The 18,545-nt window shown below is 44.2% G+C and overlaps 1 protein-coding gene across 2 annotated transcripts in view; it reads left to right on the forward strand.

Annotated features, from left to right (window-relative positions):
• tyk2 (tyrosine kinase 2) overlaps positions 1-18,545 on the forward strand; it is an 86,015-nt gene that overhangs the window by 56,116 nt on the left and 11,354 nt on the right. For both annotated transcript variants that reach the window (XM_060943171.1, XM_060943172.1), the window contains exons 11-21: positions 4,211-4,329; positions 4,439-4,606; positions 4,719-4,806; positions 6,266-6,393; positions 6,518-6,653; positions 9,269-9,420; positions 12,345-12,495; positions 12,663-12,757; positions 12,835-13,027; positions 16,090-16,208; positions 16,330-16,502. In XM_060943171.1, coding sequence (XP_060799154.1) covers positions 4,211-4,329; positions 4,439-4,606; positions 4,719-4,806; positions 6,266-6,393; positions 6,518-6,653; positions 9,269-9,420; positions 12,345-12,495; positions 12,663-12,757; positions 12,835-13,027; positions 16,090-16,208; positions 16,330-16,502 — 1,522 coding nt within the window. The remainder of the gene's footprint in view (positions 1-4,210; positions 4,330-4,438; positions 4,607-4,718; positions 4,807-6,265; positions 6,394-6,517; positions 6,654-9,268; positions 9,421-12,344; positions 12,496-12,662; positions 12,758-12,834; positions 13,028-16,089; positions 16,209-16,329; positions 16,503-18,545) is intronic.

Genomic DNA, 18,545 nt, shown 5'->3' on the forward strand with positions numbered 1-18,545 from the left:
TGATTATTTTATTGTTTTACCTCATTCCTAGCCCTAAATTGCCCTGTCAGAACCTTTTTTTTTTTTTAAGAATGCGTTGCAGGTCTGGATGTATATTAACAAATGAAATGAAGTTGACCAACAAAACATGAAATATCTTGGGATCATTCTGTCTGCAATGAAATGCAAGTTAAAGGAGAACTGAAGTCATTTTTAAACTTGCTTTATTTCTTAATTAACGTGTTATTCAATTACGTTTTCGGTTTTAGTAACCTTATATCGTGACTCGTATCGGCAACTAACTGCAATTAAATATTATACTTATCGGCCTAGTCGGTTTTTAGCCATGCTTGTTTGGTCCACGGCAGGCGTCGCTTATCCGCGCGATCTTCACGAGACTTGTGCAAGACTTGGAAGCGTGAAGTGTCAGCGCCGCCATTTTGAAAGCTGTTTTCCAAACGAAGTATTGCACAAAACCGAGTTTAAATGACGATTACTGCCTACTTTTTTCAAACTTTGCTGATTGCTATCGAAGCAAACAAAATTTCCGGCTGGATTACATCAGCATTCGAAAGAGGGCGCGCGTGTCTTTTGACAACGTCGGCAGATGTCGGTCGCTTTGATTTCCGCTGTACGTTTTACTTCCGTCCTACGATGTCTCGCACAGGTCTCGACGAATCTCGTTTACGGCCGTTGCTTTGACATATGGACTGATATATTACAGAGCGTATTTCAAACACTCATAACTTGCTATAGCAGCGACAAAATAGCGATCGTTCCTATATTTAATAAAATGAGAGAAATAGAATTTTGATTAAAAAAAATTTGCCTTCAGTTCTTTAAAGTACATTTAGAAATCATTGCTTTCTTTATTTTTTTTAATTTGCGTTTTCCATACCATCCCAACTTTTTCTCTGTGTGCGTACAGTGCGTATAGTTATACCCTCATCCCCTGTGTCAGTTTCTCTAGCGACCCCGCTCTCTGTTCAGTGTGAGGCAGCTGAGAGAGTGTGTAAAAGGAAACTGATATTGATTTGAATTCCCTTTACGGGTTGTATTCGGCCTCTTGATAATGCATTGCCTGACCACATTAACATAGATGATTCGAAGTGATTAAAAGGTGGAGCAGGATGTTCTGTGTGCTGTTTTGTTTATGAGAATGGATAATCCGTGTTGCTGTTTTATAAGCAACCTTATTTTGATGGTGAGGACAAATTTAAATCATGTGTGCAGGAAGTGGCAGATTGAATTGGATCTTACTAGGCATTAATGAAACCCATAGGGTAATTAAGCATTATTAGAAAAGGAGAATTTTTTTTTTCCCTGCCACTCTGCACCCCTTTCTGTGCTTTCTACCCCTGACCCTTAGCTGTGTTCATGTCCCTGCCAAATTAGAAACAATAGAAACAAGATATGTTGATGTCTCAAAAACAGATATATATGTATTATTGACCAGCTGGGAGGTCCGTATTAGAGCCCTGCACTCCCGCGGGAGTCCCGCGGGACCCAACGCAAAGCAGTGCGGCGTGGGACAAATTTTGAAAGCTCATTGCGGGCGGGAGGGGGAGTGCACAATGCGGGAGCGGTGATGAGCTGCAGTCCCGCTAACTAAAAACGTGTTTAAAATAAAATTTGTAAATTATTAATTTATGTCTATCATATATAATTTGTGCTGGATATTTTATTTGGCATTAATAAAAACATTTTAAGATGCCTAAATTTGCGGATGTGGTCTAATCTCGCGTACGTTTCCGATTCCTTTCCGCTCTTCCGTGTTTGAGATCTCCGATCATGGCAGAAGAGCAGAGCCCCTCTAGTGAAGCTCACAGTGCTTCAGAAGTAAGTGCTGCTTTAAAAAGAGGTACATTTACCGTTAAAAAGTCAAGAGTCCTGAAATCAGACATTTGGAAGTCGTTCTCACTCGTGTACGACGCAGAGGGAAATCAGCTCAGCTGCCCTTGGCTTGTTGTGATAAGTGCCAAAAGGTTCTGACGTACAACGGCCATAAATCAGGTACATCAGGCCTGAATCGCCATGTATGTACTGTCTTAAAAGGACAATTATTGTTGGAGTTCAGAGGGAAGGGCGGCACGGTGGTGTAGTGGTTAGCGCTGTCGCCTCACAGCAAGAAGGTTCTGGGTTCGAGCCCCGTGGCCGGCGAGGGCCTTTCTGTGTGGAGTTTGCATGTTCTCCCCGTGTCTGCGTGGGTTTCCTCTGGGTGCTCCGGTTTCCCCCACAGTCCAAAGACATGCAGGTTAGGTTAACTGGTGACTCTAAATTGACCGTAGGTGTGAATGTGAGTGTGAATGGTTGTCTGTGTCTATGTGTCAGCCCTGTGATGACCTGGTGACTTGTCCAGGGTGTACCCCGCCTTTCGCCCGTAGTCAGCTGGGATAGGCTCCAGCTTGCCTGCGACCCTGTAGAAGGATAAAGCGGCTAGAGATAATGAGATGAGATGAGTTCAGAGGGAACAGCGCAAAAGTGACAGATGCGTTGAAGGCAAAGACCGTGGAGAAATGCGTTGATTTTGTTGCTGCGGACCTCCGCCCGTATGACCGCATCGCTGGTCGGGGATTAGTTCAGTTAGCCCAACACTTAGTTGACACGGCAGCCCCAATAGGCAAATTCGATGTGCGAGATATTCTGCCCCATCCAACAACTGTGTCACGTCATGTAGATGATAGGGCACTCAAATTTAGAAGAGCTGTTGTTGATGACATGAACAATGACAAGAACTTTCGTGAGAGATAATGCGAACGTCTGCATCATGCGGGATTTGCGGGCGGGAGCGGGACTGAAAGTCATAATTCTTTGCGGGAGCGGGCGGGAGCGGGCGGGAGCGGGACTGCACAATGCGGGCGGGAACGGGACTGAAAATTCTGTCCCGCGCAGACCTCTAGTCCGTATGGTGAAATACCGTGACCGAGGTCTTGAAAGTACTGAGCGAGGCCCTCTGGGCCGAGGTCAGTATTAAAGGCCGAGGTCACGGTATTTCACCATACGGACCGACCTTAAAGGAACAGTCCACCGTATTTCCATAATGAAATATCTTCTTCTCTGAATTGAGACAAGCTGATCCGTACCTCTCCGAGCTTTGCGCGACCTCCCAGTCAGTCAGAGTCACCAGTTAACCTAACTGCATGTCTCCTGAGTGAAGGTATCAATGCGCTGCCGAAGCACGCAGGTGGTGTTAGTATGCCTGTCATTATAGTGCGGACTTTCCATAGCATAGAAAATCGCTACGTTTCAATTTGTGCAACTGAACTTTGTTTCATGTCACTGGTCATATAAACCTATGTAAACAGGAAAAACGTGGAAGAGTTTGGTCGCATCTAACTACAGCCCCAAAAAATACCATTGGCCATGCTGAGCCTAGCTACATTGCTAACAGGAGTGACAGCGCGTCTGACTGACTGGGAGGTCGCGCAAAGCTCGGAGAGGTACGGATCAGCTCGTCTCAATTCAGAGAAGAGCATATTTCATTATGGAAGTACGGTGGACTGTTCCTTTAAGCTGGTAAATAATATATTTATTTTTTTTCTTTACCAAATTCTAACAGAAAACGAGAGCGCCTGAAAGGGAAAACCAAGCCGAGCCGCCATTTTGAATCCTCGTTCACGGCTGTAATGCAAATGGCTTCCTCCTCGGTATACAAGTGCACTTCCATGGCAGGAAAAAAAACTACATTTTGCCGCCTATGTAGTCCCCTATTTATACAAAATTGAGTCATTCAGGATTCAGCCATGTTTTTGCTTGGCGTTAGCAACAGTTAGAGGTTTTTAGCTTTCTCCTGAAATGTTTTCTTTTATTTCTTCTTCCTCAGGGTAGTAAAACTCGCTTTCGCTGTGAACACAGTCGTTATCGCTATCCATGCTGTAAAATTAATGCTATTCTCCTGAGAAATGCTGGCAAACATTTATAAGATTTTTGATAATCTTATAAATAAATCTTATTAAAAAAATGTTGACAAAAAATGCTACTATGTATGTTGTTGTGAACGAGCGAGTCGCCAGGGGTCCGTACCGTAGGATACGGACCCGCTTGCCAGCCAATCAGAGCGCAGGATTTGATGAAAACTGCACCGCGAAAAAAATAATAATCCATTTTTAACGGGATAGAATACACTTGGGCGGTTGTCAGTGTTCCTGAGCATCAGCCATGTGTGGAAAACACTACAGTCAGATCCATATAACACAAACGTGTATTCTCGCTGATATTCGCATCTTTACAGAGCTCTCAAACCTCCTCGTAATGAGAAAGAGCACGAACGGCAATCCCAAGCCTCTCTCTGAAACCCTCAACCTGTGCCAACTGAGATTCCATCAGATTAAAGACAAAGACATAATCCAGGTTAGTTTCACCATAACGTTTGATTTAAAACGCTGCCGTTAATTTGTTGCATTTGGTTTAGCGCCATCGTGTATGAAGCTATTTGTTTGTATATTATTTAAATTTTCAGGAGGAGCACTTAGGCCGCGGCACGAGGACCAACATATACTCGGGTCGCTTGATGGTGCGCAGCGAAGCAGAGGACGATGAGGATGAATGGAACAACAATCACAGCAATGGAAAAGGCATTCGTGTGGTTCTGAAGATCCTGGATCAGAGTCACAAAGACATCGCACTGGTGAGAGAAGCCGCTGGCAGGAAAGCGTGATGATGATGATGATGATGATTTAAGTCGATCGCCGACATTTAATATAACGCAGTCACTCGTCCTGTCGACTTGTGTTTTGCAGGCATTCTTTGAGACGGCTAGCCTCATGAGTCAGGTGTCTCACTCTCACCTGGTTTTTGTGCATGGTGTTTCAGTCAAGGGATCTGAGAGTGAGTCATGTGCTCTTTTGGGATTTCCTCTTTTGTCCTGTACCTAAAGATCTGCGCACCTGCTTCTTTCTCACAGTTCTCGGAACTCGGCTCAGTATACGACTTGTATTCTGTCGCACCTTTAATATTGTTATTGTATAGCGCTCTCCACAATTATTGGCCCACTTTCGAAGGGTTACAAAAAACTCCACCTTTTGGTGAAGTCGCTTCATCTCACACTGGAAAAAAAAATTACTTGAAATAAAGTTATTCAGAGAAAAACAAGGGCGGCACGGTGGTGTAGTGGTTAGCGCTGTCGCCTCACAGCAAAAAGGTCCGGGTTCGAGCCCCGTGGCCGGCGAGGGCCTTTCTGTGTAGGAGTTTGCATGTTCTCCCCGTGTCCGTGTGGGTTTCCTCCGGGTGCTCCGGTTTCCCCCACAGTCCAAAGACATGCAGGTTAGGTTAACTGGTGACTCTAAATTGACCGTAGGTGTGAATGTGAGTGTGAATGGTTGTCTGTGTCTATCACTACGTTCACACTGCAGGCTGAAGTGACTCAAATCCGATTTTTTTTCACCCACATGTGACCTGTATCCGATCTTTTATTGACAATATGAACGACACAGATCCGATTTTTTCAAATCCGACCCAGGCCGTTTGGATATGTGGTCCTAATTCCGATTCCTATCCGCTCTTTTCATATGCGACTTCAGTCTGAACCGCCAGGTCGCATTCATCCGACTTACACATCATCAACAAGCCACAAACGTCACTATTCTGCGCTGAAGTAGGCGGCGGGTCTCTCAAAAAAAGTTACAACAACAAAACCCTTGCCCTCTTCCTTCTCAACCTCCTCCTTAACATCAGGCTATTGTGCATGTTCTGGCTCCGTCGCAACAACAGCTGCATCATCGCCAGGTACTCCATGCTGGCTACTGTCATACACAGGAAACTTTTTAGGTTACTTCCGTAAACACTGGCGTGTGACGTCGTCGTATCCTGCAATGCGCATGCGGAACACTTTTAGGTCGCTTTTCGTTCATACTGAGGATCACATACAAGTCGCATATATTTGTTAATGTGAACGACCTCACAAAAAAATCGGAATTGAGCATTAAGCCTTGCAGTGTGAACGTAGTGTTAGTGTCAGCCCTGTGATGACCTGGCGACTTGTCCAGGGTGTACCCCGCCTTTCGCCCGTAGTCAGCTGGGATAGGCTCCAGCTTGCCTGCGACCCTGTAGAACAGGATAAAGCGGCTACAGATACTGAGATGAGATGAGATTTTTCTCTTTTTTTCAGTGTGAGATGAAGCGACTTTACCAAAAGGTGGATTTTTTTTTTTAAGCTAATCTTTACAAGGGGTGCTAATAATTATGGAGGGTACTGTGCGTTATTATATAGAGCTACTTGAACCACAGATTTCAATGTATTTCAGTTTACTTCCACCTAGAAGGGTTTTTTTTTTGCGTGTCTGAACAGACATCATGGTGGAGGAGTTTGTCGAGTTTGGCCCCCTAGATGTCTTCCTGCACAAGGAGAAGGCCCGTGTGACACCTCAGTGGAAGTTTACGGTGGCAAAACAGCTGGCCAGTGCACTCTGCTATCTTGTAAGCATGAAACAGTTCATGGGAAACCGATCACAGTGTTGGATTTGATATATAAAGTGATCAGATGATTTCTTAATCCATAATTTACAATGCATTTCTTTAAAAATGTTTGTTTTTCCTTCAGGAAACAAAGCGATTGGTTCATGGGAATGTCTGTGCAAAGAATATTCTGGTTGCTCGCAAGGGACTGGAGGAGGGCACGTTTCCGTTTGTGAAGCTGAGTGACCCGGGCATAGCTCTTACTGCACTCTCGCGTGGAGGTACGGGACATCACAGTTACACACTGCTGCTTTAATCATCCAGACTGCGATGCTCATCCTGAACATGTTTTTTAAGCAGAACATGCTATTGTTTGACTTTATCGTGTGTTATTGTATAAGAGTAATGATTTCTAGTCCGCTGTCACCCAGAAGAGGACGCGTTTCCCTTTTGAGTCTGGTTTCTCTCAAGCTTTTGCCCTCATGCCATTTCAGGAGGTTTTACCTTAAAGCAGATACGCAGAGCCTTTCATCTCATCTCATTATCTGTAGCCGCTTTATCCTTCTACAGGGTCGCAGGCAAGCTGGAGCCTATCCCAGCTGACTACGGGCGAAAGGCGGGGTACACCCTGGACAAGTCGCCAGGTCATCACAGGGCTGACACATAGACACAGACAACCATTCACACTCACATTCACACCTACGGTCAATTTAGAGTCACCAGTTAACCTAACCTGCATGTCTTTGGACTGTGGGGGAAACCGGAGCACCCGGAGGAAACCCACGTGGACAACATGCAAACTCCTCACAGAAAGGCCCTCGCCGGCCACGGGGCTCGAACCTGGACCTTCTTGCTGTGAGGCGACAGCACTAACCACTACACCACCGTGCTGCCACGCAGAGCCTTTATTTTTAAATAAATTTCTGAGTGGATAGTATCTCCATCCTTGACTCTTGTATGCTGCAGAAATGGGAATTTTAAAAATATATATATTTTTGAGAGTTAAAATCGACGGCAGAGTTGGCATTTGAGCTGCCCCGCTGAGCCAGCCAGCCCTGAGTGCGTGACGTCACAGCGATAACTGGTTTTAAGGCCGAGGCCTTTTACAGCTACAGACCAAAGTCCTAAAAATTTATGGTGAAAGTAAGAAATCCCGTTACCGACTTGCTCAACTAAGACCGGTTTGACTGCATTGATTGTGGGTTGACTCTTATTAAAACAGGATGGGTGTTATAACTTATGCAGCATACATGTACATGCATGCATTTTCACTGATAAAACGTAAAAGGCTAATTAAATAATCAGATGAACTGAGACAATCACATTCTGAAGCAAATTAAATAATCTTATACCGCTAACTTAAACACACACTACAAGTTACATGTATTAATCTAAATGCAGGTAAACAACGTGTTGTTTTTGTTGTTTTGTATCCAAATGAGAGTCGGAGCTTACCCGTCTGCGTTCTCGCTTCTTGAAGGCCGATCTTGTGGCCGATTGTTTTGAAACAAACTGATTTTCAGTTGTTCGTTCAGTTCTCTGTTCATTCGCTTCTTCCACGTAAGATATCCAGTTTAGAAATCAGACGGCTGCTCCACTCGTTCTCTATTTTCTCCATACTGAGTACTCCGCCATTACTGCTCTGCTCAGGCAATTACTAAAACCCGGGACGGAGCGGAACGTCACCGGTTTTAGCAACAACCGCAGGGAGGTCACTGCCTGAGCGATATGTCACGTCCCGTTCGGTTTTACCAACAACCCTCGGCTCACTCCGGGAGAACTGGTGCAACTGAACTTTCCTTTTCTTAAAAAAAATAAATAAATAAAAGAAATACTTTCCTTTTCTTGTAGTTTTCTTTTCCTTTAATTGTTGGTACTGCACCCTCTTTCAATACGGGCTTATAGCCAACGCTCCTCAACAGATCAGAGGTCTCTTAGGAGTCTTCAGTAAAATGTGCAGAGCAGAGGAGAGACCACTTCGTAGGCGCCCAATGTGCCCGTGGACTTCTCGCAAAACGTGTCCAAATCTTTGCAGCTTGAACATTCTTGGGCCATGAATGCAACGTAAATCCACCTTCTGTCGTGTTGCTGCACCGACCAGCAACACATCTACGTGGCATGGCGATAAATTAGCTCAAAATGGAGGATCGGAGTTGCAGTCAGCTCTGTGTTTTAGTATGGTGGAAATGGCGATGAGACCGATAGACTTCCTGCTGTGATGTTATGGACGTCAAGGTCATTCACTCAGACCGCTACCTATATAAATCACTTTAATCGTAAAAATTACGATATTAGATTTATTGTTAACGCTTAAAACTATTCCTGTGCCATTCTTGAGGTCTCAAGGTGTTTGTAAACAAAAAGTGAGGCCATGGTTCTGCGTATCTGCTTTAAGCACGTTGTCCTGCGGTTTGCTCTTTAGAGATGTAAATACGACGCTGTTTTGTCACACTGTTGCTACTGAAAAGCTCTTGTATCGTGTTATGCGTATTTACCAGATTATTTGTCCGAGTGTGAAATTTAAAAAAAAAACAACTGACTCCTGCACCTTTACTTCAAGACTGGCAGCAAAACTTAACTTGGTCAAGTGTGAAATCATTCTTCCTCCCTGTGACAGTTTGAGCGAGCTGTTTGACCACAGACCCAGTTCCTGTGTGAGAACTCTTACTGTCTCACCAGTGTGCATTTATCAGTTATTGTTCATAATCAGTGGTGCAACAGGAAGCTTAATGCTAACCACTTCTTCCTGGTGGTTGTGTTCAGTTCCTCCTGTGTTCACCTTTTAATCATGTCACCGAGAAAGCAATGCAGCACGAAAGACATCTGGTTGGTCCGTTTTATAATTGGTGGGTCGATTTGTTTTTGTTTTGATTTCTACTGTGCGTTGTACTTGCAGAACGAGTGGAGCGCATTCCATGGATCGCACCAGAGTGCGTGTTCTGCGGCGCTGTAATCGGCAGTGCTGCAGATAAGTGGAGCTTCGGAGCCACACTGCTGGAAATCTGCAACAACGGAGATCTGGCCATGAGCGGCAGCACTTTGCCAGAGGTACACCATCAGCCTACGTTATGAGCTTATACGCTTCCTATACAACCCCGATTCCAAAAAAGTTGACTTACGACTGACCGGTCGTAAACCGATCTGGTCGTAAGTGGGCCTGTGTTAAATGAACGTAAGTATGTTGTGATGTGTAATGATATTGTAATCATCTTAAAGTCTTATTTTATCAACATTTTCTTATTTCATTACCTCGGCTCATTATTTGGTTTAAGTCAAACACTGCATACTACACTGCGTACAGTACAATCCGTTTAATATGTGCAAAACAAAAAATACAAAATACAGGTGTGAAAAGTAGAAAACATTTTAGTTTGAAACATACCAAAATACAAATGTAAAACATAGCAAAATACAAAACTTAGTGACCGCTGGCATCACTGGTGCTTGGCTGTGGGTCGTCTACATCATCATCAGCTGTTGCAGCGCTCGGGCTGGCGGGAGCATTTGCTCGTTTCATAAACCAGGAGCTGGGGCGGAAACTGTATGACGGAGTGCGCGAGGGAGCGCGAGAGAGACTACGCATGTGCCCGGTGCTGGGGCGGAAACTGTTGTACGCGGCGAGAGGTGCTGCCAGGAGCTGGGGTGGAAACTGTAGTACGCTCAGCTAGCTCAGCTGGGAAACACTTGCCAGTCATAACCAGACGGTCGTAAAGTCGATCGGTCCTAAGTCGCATAGGTCGTAAATCGACGACTACCTGTACTAGAATTCATTTAATTCATTAATTATAATTGTTTATTAGTGATATCTCATCTCATTATCTCTAGCCGCTTTATCCTGTTCTACAGGGTCGCAGACAAGCTGGAGCCTATCCCAGCTGACTACGGGCGAAAGGCGGGGTACACCCTGGACAAGTCGCCAGGTCATCACAGGGCTGACGCATAGACACAGACAACCATTCACACTCACATTCACACCTACGCTCAATTTAGAGTCACCAGTTAACCTAACCTGCATGTCTTTGGACTGTGGGGGAAACCGGAGCACCCGGAGGAAACCCACACGGACACGGGGAGAACATGCAAACTCCGCACAGAAAGGCCCTCGCCGGCCACGGGGCTCGAACCCAGGACCTTCTTGCTGTGAGGCGACAGCGCTAACCACTACACCACCATGCCGCCCCTGATATGTTTGTATAATCAGTAAAGTAACATTTTGTGTGAACGTTTTGTTTTTCATTACTGTATACCTACTTTTGCAGCCCCCTGTATATTGAGTGTGTGTGTATTGTGATGGATATAAAAAAAATTGTGTATGTATGTACAACCCCGATTCCAAAAAAGTTGGGACAAAGTACAAATTGTAAATAAAAACAGAATGCAATAATTTACAAATCTCAAAAACTGATATTGTATTCACAATAGAACATAGACAACATATCAAATGTCGAAAGTGAGACATTTTGAAATTTCATGCCAAATATTGGCTCATTTGAAATTTCATGACAGCAACACATCTCAAAAAAGTTGGGACAGGGGCAATAAGAGGCTGGAAAAGTTAAAGGTACAAAAAAGGAACAGCTGGAGGACCAAATTGCAACTCATTAGGTCAATTGGCAATAGGTCATTAACATGACTGGGTATAAAAAGAGCATCTTGGAGTGGCAGCGGCTCTCAGAAGTAAAGATGGGAAGAGGATCACCAATCCCCCTAATTCTGCGCCGACAAATAGTGGAGCAATATCAGAAAGGAGTTCGACAGTGTAAAATTGCAAAGAGTTTGAACATATCATCATCTACAGTGCATAATATCATCAAAAGATTCAGAGAATCTGGAAGAATCTCTGTGCGTAAGGGTCAAGGCCGGAAAACCATACTGGGTGCCCGTGATCTTCGGGCCCTTAGACGGCACTGCATCACATACAGGCATGCTTCTGTATTGGAAATCACAAAATGGGCTCAGGAATATTTCCAGAGAACATTATCTGTGAACACAATTCACCGTGCCATCCGCCGTCGCCAGCTAAAACTCTATAGTTCAAAGAAGAAGCCGTATCTAAACATGATCCAGAAGCGCAGACGTCTTCTCTGGGCCAAGGCTCATTTAAAATGGACTGTGGCAAAGTGGAAAACTGTTCTGTGGTCAGACGAATCAAAATTTGAAGGTCTTTATGGAAATCAGGGACACCGTGTCATTCGGACTAAAGAGGAGAAGGACGACCCAAGTTGTTATCAGCGCTCAGTTCAGAAGCCTGAATCTCTGATGGTATGGGGTTGCATTAGTGCGTGTGGCATGGGCAGCTTACACATCTGGAAAGACACAATCAATGCTGAAAGGTATATCCAGGTTCTAGAGCAACATATGCTCCCATCCAGACGACGTCTCTTTCAGGGAAGACCTTGCATTTTCCAACATGACAATGCCAAACCACATACTGCATCAATTACAGCATCATGGCTGCGTAGAAGAAGGGTCCGGGTACTGAACTGGCCAGCCTGCAGTCCAGATCTTTCACCCATAGAAAACATTTGGCGCATCATAAAACGGAAGATGCGACAAAAAAGACCTAAGACAGTTGAGCAACTAGAATCCTACATTAGACAAGAATGGGTTAACATTCCTATCCCTAAACTTGAGCAACTTGTCTCCTCAGTCCCCAGACGTTTACAGACTGTTGTAAAGAGAAAAGGGGATGTCTCACAGTGGTAAACATGGCCTTGTCCCAACTTTTTTGAGATGTGTTGTTGTCATGAAATTTAAAATCACCTAATTTTTCTCTTTAAATGATACATTTTCTCAGTTTAAACATTTGATATGTCATCTATGTTCTATTCTGAATAAAATATGGAATTTTGAAACTTCCACATCATTGCATTCCGTTTTTATTTACAATTTGTACTTTGTCCCAACTTTTTTGGAATCGAGGTTGTATGTGTAGAAAACGTTGCTGACTGTAAACCATCCTTTCATGACAGAAAGAGCGTTTCTATGAGACCCAGAGCCGCCTGGCAGTCCCTTCATCTCAGGAGCTGGCCAGCTTCATCAGCATGTGTCTGACCTATGACCCAGCAGCCAGGCCATCATTCAGGACCATTCTACGGGAACTGACAGAAATACAGATAAAGAGTAGGCTTTAACGCTTTCTCTCTCTCTTTTTTTTTTTTTTTAAACCATACTAGCACTTTTCCAGTTAGTTTTGTGCTGCTTGCGCCTGAATTCTGTCCATCTTTGTTTCAATATGTCCTGGCATTCTTTCACCAGAACACAATAATGGTTTTGCTTATCAATAACAGACCCGGACATTTCCTCTGACTGCGAGGCGCTGCCAGACCGAGATCCCAGTATTTTCCTGAAGCGGCACCTGAAGAAGATCCGAGACCTGGGAGAGGTTAGTTTGCTCCTGTCTAAAGTTGCGTTAAAGAGCATGGCTTTCCTATTCAGCGTTTCCTTTTTTTTTTTCTTCAGGGCCATTTTGGGAAAGTGATGCTGTACGTGTATGACCCCGCTAACGATGGCACTGGAGAGTATGTGGCAGTGAAAACCCTCAAGCAGGAAGGAGGCAATCACCTCCATGACTCTTGGATGAAGGAGATTGAAATCCTCAAATCTGTCTACCATAACAACATTGTCAAGTATAAAGGCTGTTGCACTGAACTGGGTGAGTTCTTCAGCTCTCCATTCTTGCCATATGATACCATTCATAATATCGTTCTTTGAAGAACAGAGATAAAACTCACTCCCTTGGATGACTTTTTTCTTTTTGTTTTTCTTTTTATATTAGTATTTATACCCCCGCTCTGAGGGGGGTAAAATACTGGTTTACCTCCGTCCATCCAAAACACCCTTTTTCTCAGCAACCACAAATGATAGCCACTTGGTACCAAACTTCAGCTTGGGGTTCTATACCGCGTATACCGTTTTCAGGTCTGTCGCACATCGACTTCCTGTTTACCGACTGAATGTATGTACGAAACATATAGCGTGGATTTACAAAATTTCCTAACGTTTTTCTCAGCAACTATAAATCACAACTGCTTGATATTTGGTACCGAGATTCAGCTTGGGGTTCTACAGTGGTGCTTGAAAGTTTGTGACCCCTTTAGAATTTTCTATATTTCTGCATAAATATGACCTAAAACATCATCAGATTTTCACACAAGTCCTAAAAGTAGATAAAGAGAACCCAGTTAAACAAATGAGAAAAAAATATTACACTTGGTCATTTATTTATTGAGGAAAATGATCCAATATTACACATCTGTGAGTGGCAAAAGTATGTGAACCTCTAGGATTAGCAGTTAATTTGAAGGTGAAATTAGAGTCAGGTGTTTTCAATCAATGGGATGACAATCAGGTGTGAGTGGGCACCCTGTTTTATTTAAAGAACAGGGATCTATCAAAGTCTGAGCTTCACAACACATGTTTGTGGAAGTGTATCATGGCACGAACAAAGGAGGTTTCTGAGGACCTCAGAAAAAGCGTTGTTGATGCTCATCAGGCTGGAAAAGGTTACAAAACCGTCTCTAAAGAGTTTGGACTCCACCAATCCACAGTCAGACAGATTGTGTACAAATGGAGGAAATTCAAGACCATTGTTACCCTCCCCAGGAGTGGTCGACCAACAAAGATCACTCCAAGAGCAAGGCGTGTAATAGTCGGCGAGGTCACAAAGGACCCCAGGGTAACTTCTAAGCAACTGAAGGCCTCTCTCACATTAACATTAGCCAATGTTCATGAGTCCACCATCAGAACAACACTGAACAACAATGGTTTGCATGGCAGGGTTGCAAGAAGAAGCCACTGCTCTCCAAAAAGAACATTGCTGCTCAAACAAGTTTGCTAAAGATCATGTGGACAAGCCAGGAGGCTATTGGAAAAATGTTTCGTGGACGGATGGGACCAAAATAGAACTTTTTGGTTTAAATGAGAAGCATTATATTTGGAGAAAGGAAAACACTGCATTCCAGTATAAGAACCTTATCCTATCTGCGAAACATGGTGGTGGTAGTATCATGGTTTGGGCCTGTTTTGCTGCATCTGGGCCAGGATGGCTTGCAATCATTGATGGAACAATGGATTCTGAATTATACCAGCGAATTCTAAAGGAAAATGTCAGGACATCTGTCCATGAACTGAATCTCAAGAGAAGGTGGGTCATGCAGCAAGACAACGACCCTAAGCACACAAGTCATTCTACCAAAGAATGGTTAAAGAAGAATAAAGTTAATGTTTTGGAATGGCCAAGTCAAAGTCCTGACCTTAATCCAGTCGAAATGTTGTGGAAGGACCTGAAGCGAGCAGTTCATGTGAGGAAACCCACCAACATCCCAGAGTTGAAGCTGTTCTGTACGGAGGAATGGGCTAAAATTCCTCCAAGCCGGTGTGCAGGACTGATCAACAGTTACCGGAAATGTTTAGTTGCAGTTATTGCTGCACAAGGGGGTCACACCAGATACTGAAAGCAAAGGTTCACATACTTTTGCCACTCACAGATATGTAATATTGGATCATTTTCCTCAATAAATAAATGACCAAGTATAATATTTTTGTCTCATTTGTTTAACTGGGTTCTCTTTATCTACTTTTAGGACTTGTGTGAAAATCTGATGATGTTTTAGGTCATATTTATGCAGAAATATAGAAAATTCTAAAGGGTTCACAAACTTTCAAGCACCACTGTATACCGTTTTCAGGTCTGTCCCACATCAACTTCCTGTTTACCAACTGAATGTATTCAGGCTTTCGTCTAAACCGGGGAACAGGGCTGCTACGCCCTCTTACTCTCGGCATGCGCCCCCTTACCGAAATGCCGATTGAACCCCAGGTCACACTTAGGCCATGCACTTATATGCTACTGCACAACATGCAATCTGCAGCTGCTCTCGCGAGATTTGACATGGGTTACATACAAGGTCAGCTGACTTCTAGAGCGAGATCTCTCGAGACTGAATGACCTTTCACCCACCGGTGCGGGAGTTTTTGACAGAAGTAGTTCGCGAGTTGTTTTTGTTGACACTTGGGCATTTAAAGATGTCATCCCGTGGCATGAAACAGAAGAAAGCCAAAGACTGTCCGGGGCAGAAGATGATTACTTCTTTCTTTTTCAATGTTGACAGACAATTTGTTACAATTTCCCTGTCAGATAGCCTCAGAATGTCCCATTGGAGCCTCAATTTTTCAAAGGCTTCTCACGGCGGAGGGGGGACAGACAACCGGCACCATCCCCCCCCCGCTTCGCTCCCTCGCCATGTTGAGCGCCCTTATACTAAATTTTTCTAGAAAAAAACCCTGGTATTTACGAAACATATAGCGTGGATTTACAAAATTTCCTAACATTTTTTTCAGCAACTATAAATCACAACTGCTTGATATTTGGTACCGAGATTCAGCTTGGGGTTCTATACCGTGTATACCGTTTTCAGGTCTGTCGCACATCGACTTCCTGTTTACCGACTGAATGTATTTACGAAACATATAGAATGGATTTTTGATGCTATTTCAAAATGGCAGTTTACCAGGATGCTATTTGAAATCCCTGGGGAGAGAGACTGCTCTTTACTTACTTGTTTCAGGGTTAATTATCTGTTGAAGTCAACCTTCATAATAAGTGTCCTATTCCTTTGATGGCTTGCGTTCTGATATAAGCGAGAACGGGGGGGATACGTAAGCGAGCAGTAGATCTTGTTTGTTCTGTAATCTTGAGTGATTATGATATTTCAGGTGGTCAGGTGGTCCAGCTAATCATGGAGTACCTTCCGCTGGGCAGCCTCCGAGACTACCTGCCCAAACACCGACTGGGATTCACACAGAATCTGCTCTTCGCCCAACAGATCTGCCAGGTAAACAAAACCATGCTGTGCGTCTTCACCGGTTCATTGAGAAAATGACATGATGAATAATTTCTGGTCCTCAAAGGACAGTGATTGATGAACTTATCGCACGGTGCTTCGTCCTCAATAGGGAATGGATTACCTGCACTCGAAAAGATACATCCATCGGGATTTGGCTGCTCGCAATGTTCTGATGGAGAACGAGGGAGTAGTGAAGATCGGTGACTTTGGCTTGACGAAGTACATTCCTGAGGGCGAGATGTATTACCGGGTTCGGGAAGATGGCGACAGCCCTGTGTTCTGGTTAGTTTGAGTGGCAGGTGGAGGGGATGGATTATGTGTGCCTTGAAGGAAAACACCAGTCTGAAGCACTTTTAAATATGTTTTTATTCAAATACTCGTGGTGTTTAATGGTGCTGGTGCTGCATTTGTGTTTTTCCTGTGAGAAGTTTACCTGCAGCGCTGATGTCACAGGGGGACGTTGTTCGTGCAGGTACAGTGGCATTTAATAGGAAGAAAAACTGTAAACAACCTCAGGTATAATGGATAAGGATCTGGTTTCGGTATTCTTGCCTAAGAAGAAAAGAGAGAGAGAGCTTCTTTTCTCACCTCATCATTGCCCAGAGTCATAACGATGAAAAATCCAAAGTAAGAAGTAGTAGAGAGAGCAAACGTTCGACTCCAAGCTCTAGAACGCAGCTACCGGACACACAAGTGCTGAGTTACGGCAGATACTCGGCTCAGCTAGTTAGCGATCCATGACGTGACAAGTGCGACGGTACTGATGGCAGAATTAGCATGAAAGTTAAAGCTTTGGAACGCAAACTCTTTGGACAGAGCATACAGATGGACAGGTGACCGCTAGGTGGTGGAGGAGGCGTTACACACCAGCACAGAGATATCGGGGGGTTTACCAGTTAATGTGTGAATTATGTATCACTCAGCTGGTATTCCTTAGAATCAGTAAACCTTATGGATAGGGAACCGTCACGCATACACTACCGTTCAAAAGTTTGGGGTCACTTTTTGAAATTTCCTTATTTTTGAAAGAAAAGCACTGTTCTTTTCAATGAAGATCATCTCATCTCATCATCTCTCACCGCTTTATCCTGTTCTACAGGGTCGCAGGCAAGCTGGAGCCTATCCCAGCTGACTACGGGCGAAAGGCGGGGTACACCCTGGACAAGTCGCCAGGTCATCACAGGGCTGACACATAGACACAGACAACCATTCACACTCACATTCACACCTACGCTCAATTTAGAGTCACCAGTTAACCTAACCTGCATGTCTTTGGACTGTGGGGGAAACCGGAGCACCCAGAGGAAACCCACGCGGACACGGGGAGAACATGCAAACTCCACACAGAAAGGCCCTCGCCGGCCACAGGGCTCGAACCCGGACCTTCTTGCTGTGAGGCGACAGCGCTAACCACTACACCACCGTGCCGCCCAATGAAGATCACTTTAAACTAATCAGAAATGCACTCTATACATTGCTAATGTGGTAAATGACTGTTCTAGCTGCAAATGTCTGGTTTTTGGTGCAATATCTCCATAGGTGTATAGAGGCCCATTTCCAGCAACTCTCACTCCAGTGTTCTAATGGTACAATGTGTTTGCTCATTGCCTCAGAAGGCTAATGGATGATTAGAAAACCCTTGTACAATCATGTTAGCACAGCTGAAAACAGTTGAGCTCTTTAGAGAAGCTATAAAACTGACCTTCCTTTGAGCAGATTGAGTTTCTGGAGCATCACATTTGTGGGGTCGATTAAATGCTCAAAATGGCCAGAAAAATGTCTCGACTAGATTTTCTATTCATTTTACAACTTATGGTGGGAAATAAAAGTGTGACTTTTCATGGAAAACACAAAATTGTCTGGGTGACCCCAAACTTTTGAACAGTAGTGTATTAGGGCAGGGGTAGCTCAGCGTTTAAGGCAAAGGATGTGAAGTCAAATCCCAGCACCATGTCCATGAGCAAGACCCATAAACTTCAACAGCTGTATCCTGTCTCGAGTGTAAGTCGCTTTGGATAAAATCATCAGCCAAATGAGGTAAACGCATTATCCTGAGCCTGCCTTGAATCATCGGAGTGGTGAGATGCACAGTGTTTATGCTTAATTACTTCAGAACTGCGTCCATAAACCGTATACAGAGACTGTGTACGCAGCGTTTTGCTTTCGCCAGATTCTGAACAAATTGGTCACACATCGAACAGAGGCTCTTAAATCTAATCACAGCAGAATCAACGGCATCAAATTTCCAAACCGTTGCCTTATTCGCCCCTTTCACATATCCCACAATCCACTGCACACTTGGGAACTTCCGGTGGCCAGGCCCAG

Source organism: Neoarius graeffei, chromosome 16 (assembly GCF_027579695.1).
Source record: "Neoarius graeffei isolate fNeoGra1 chromosome 16, fNeoGra1.pri, whole genome shotgun sequence".
In the NCBI taxonomy this organism is placed as follows: Eukaryota; Metazoa; Chordata; class Actinopteri; order Siluriformes; family Ariidae; genus Neoarius; species Neoarius graeffei.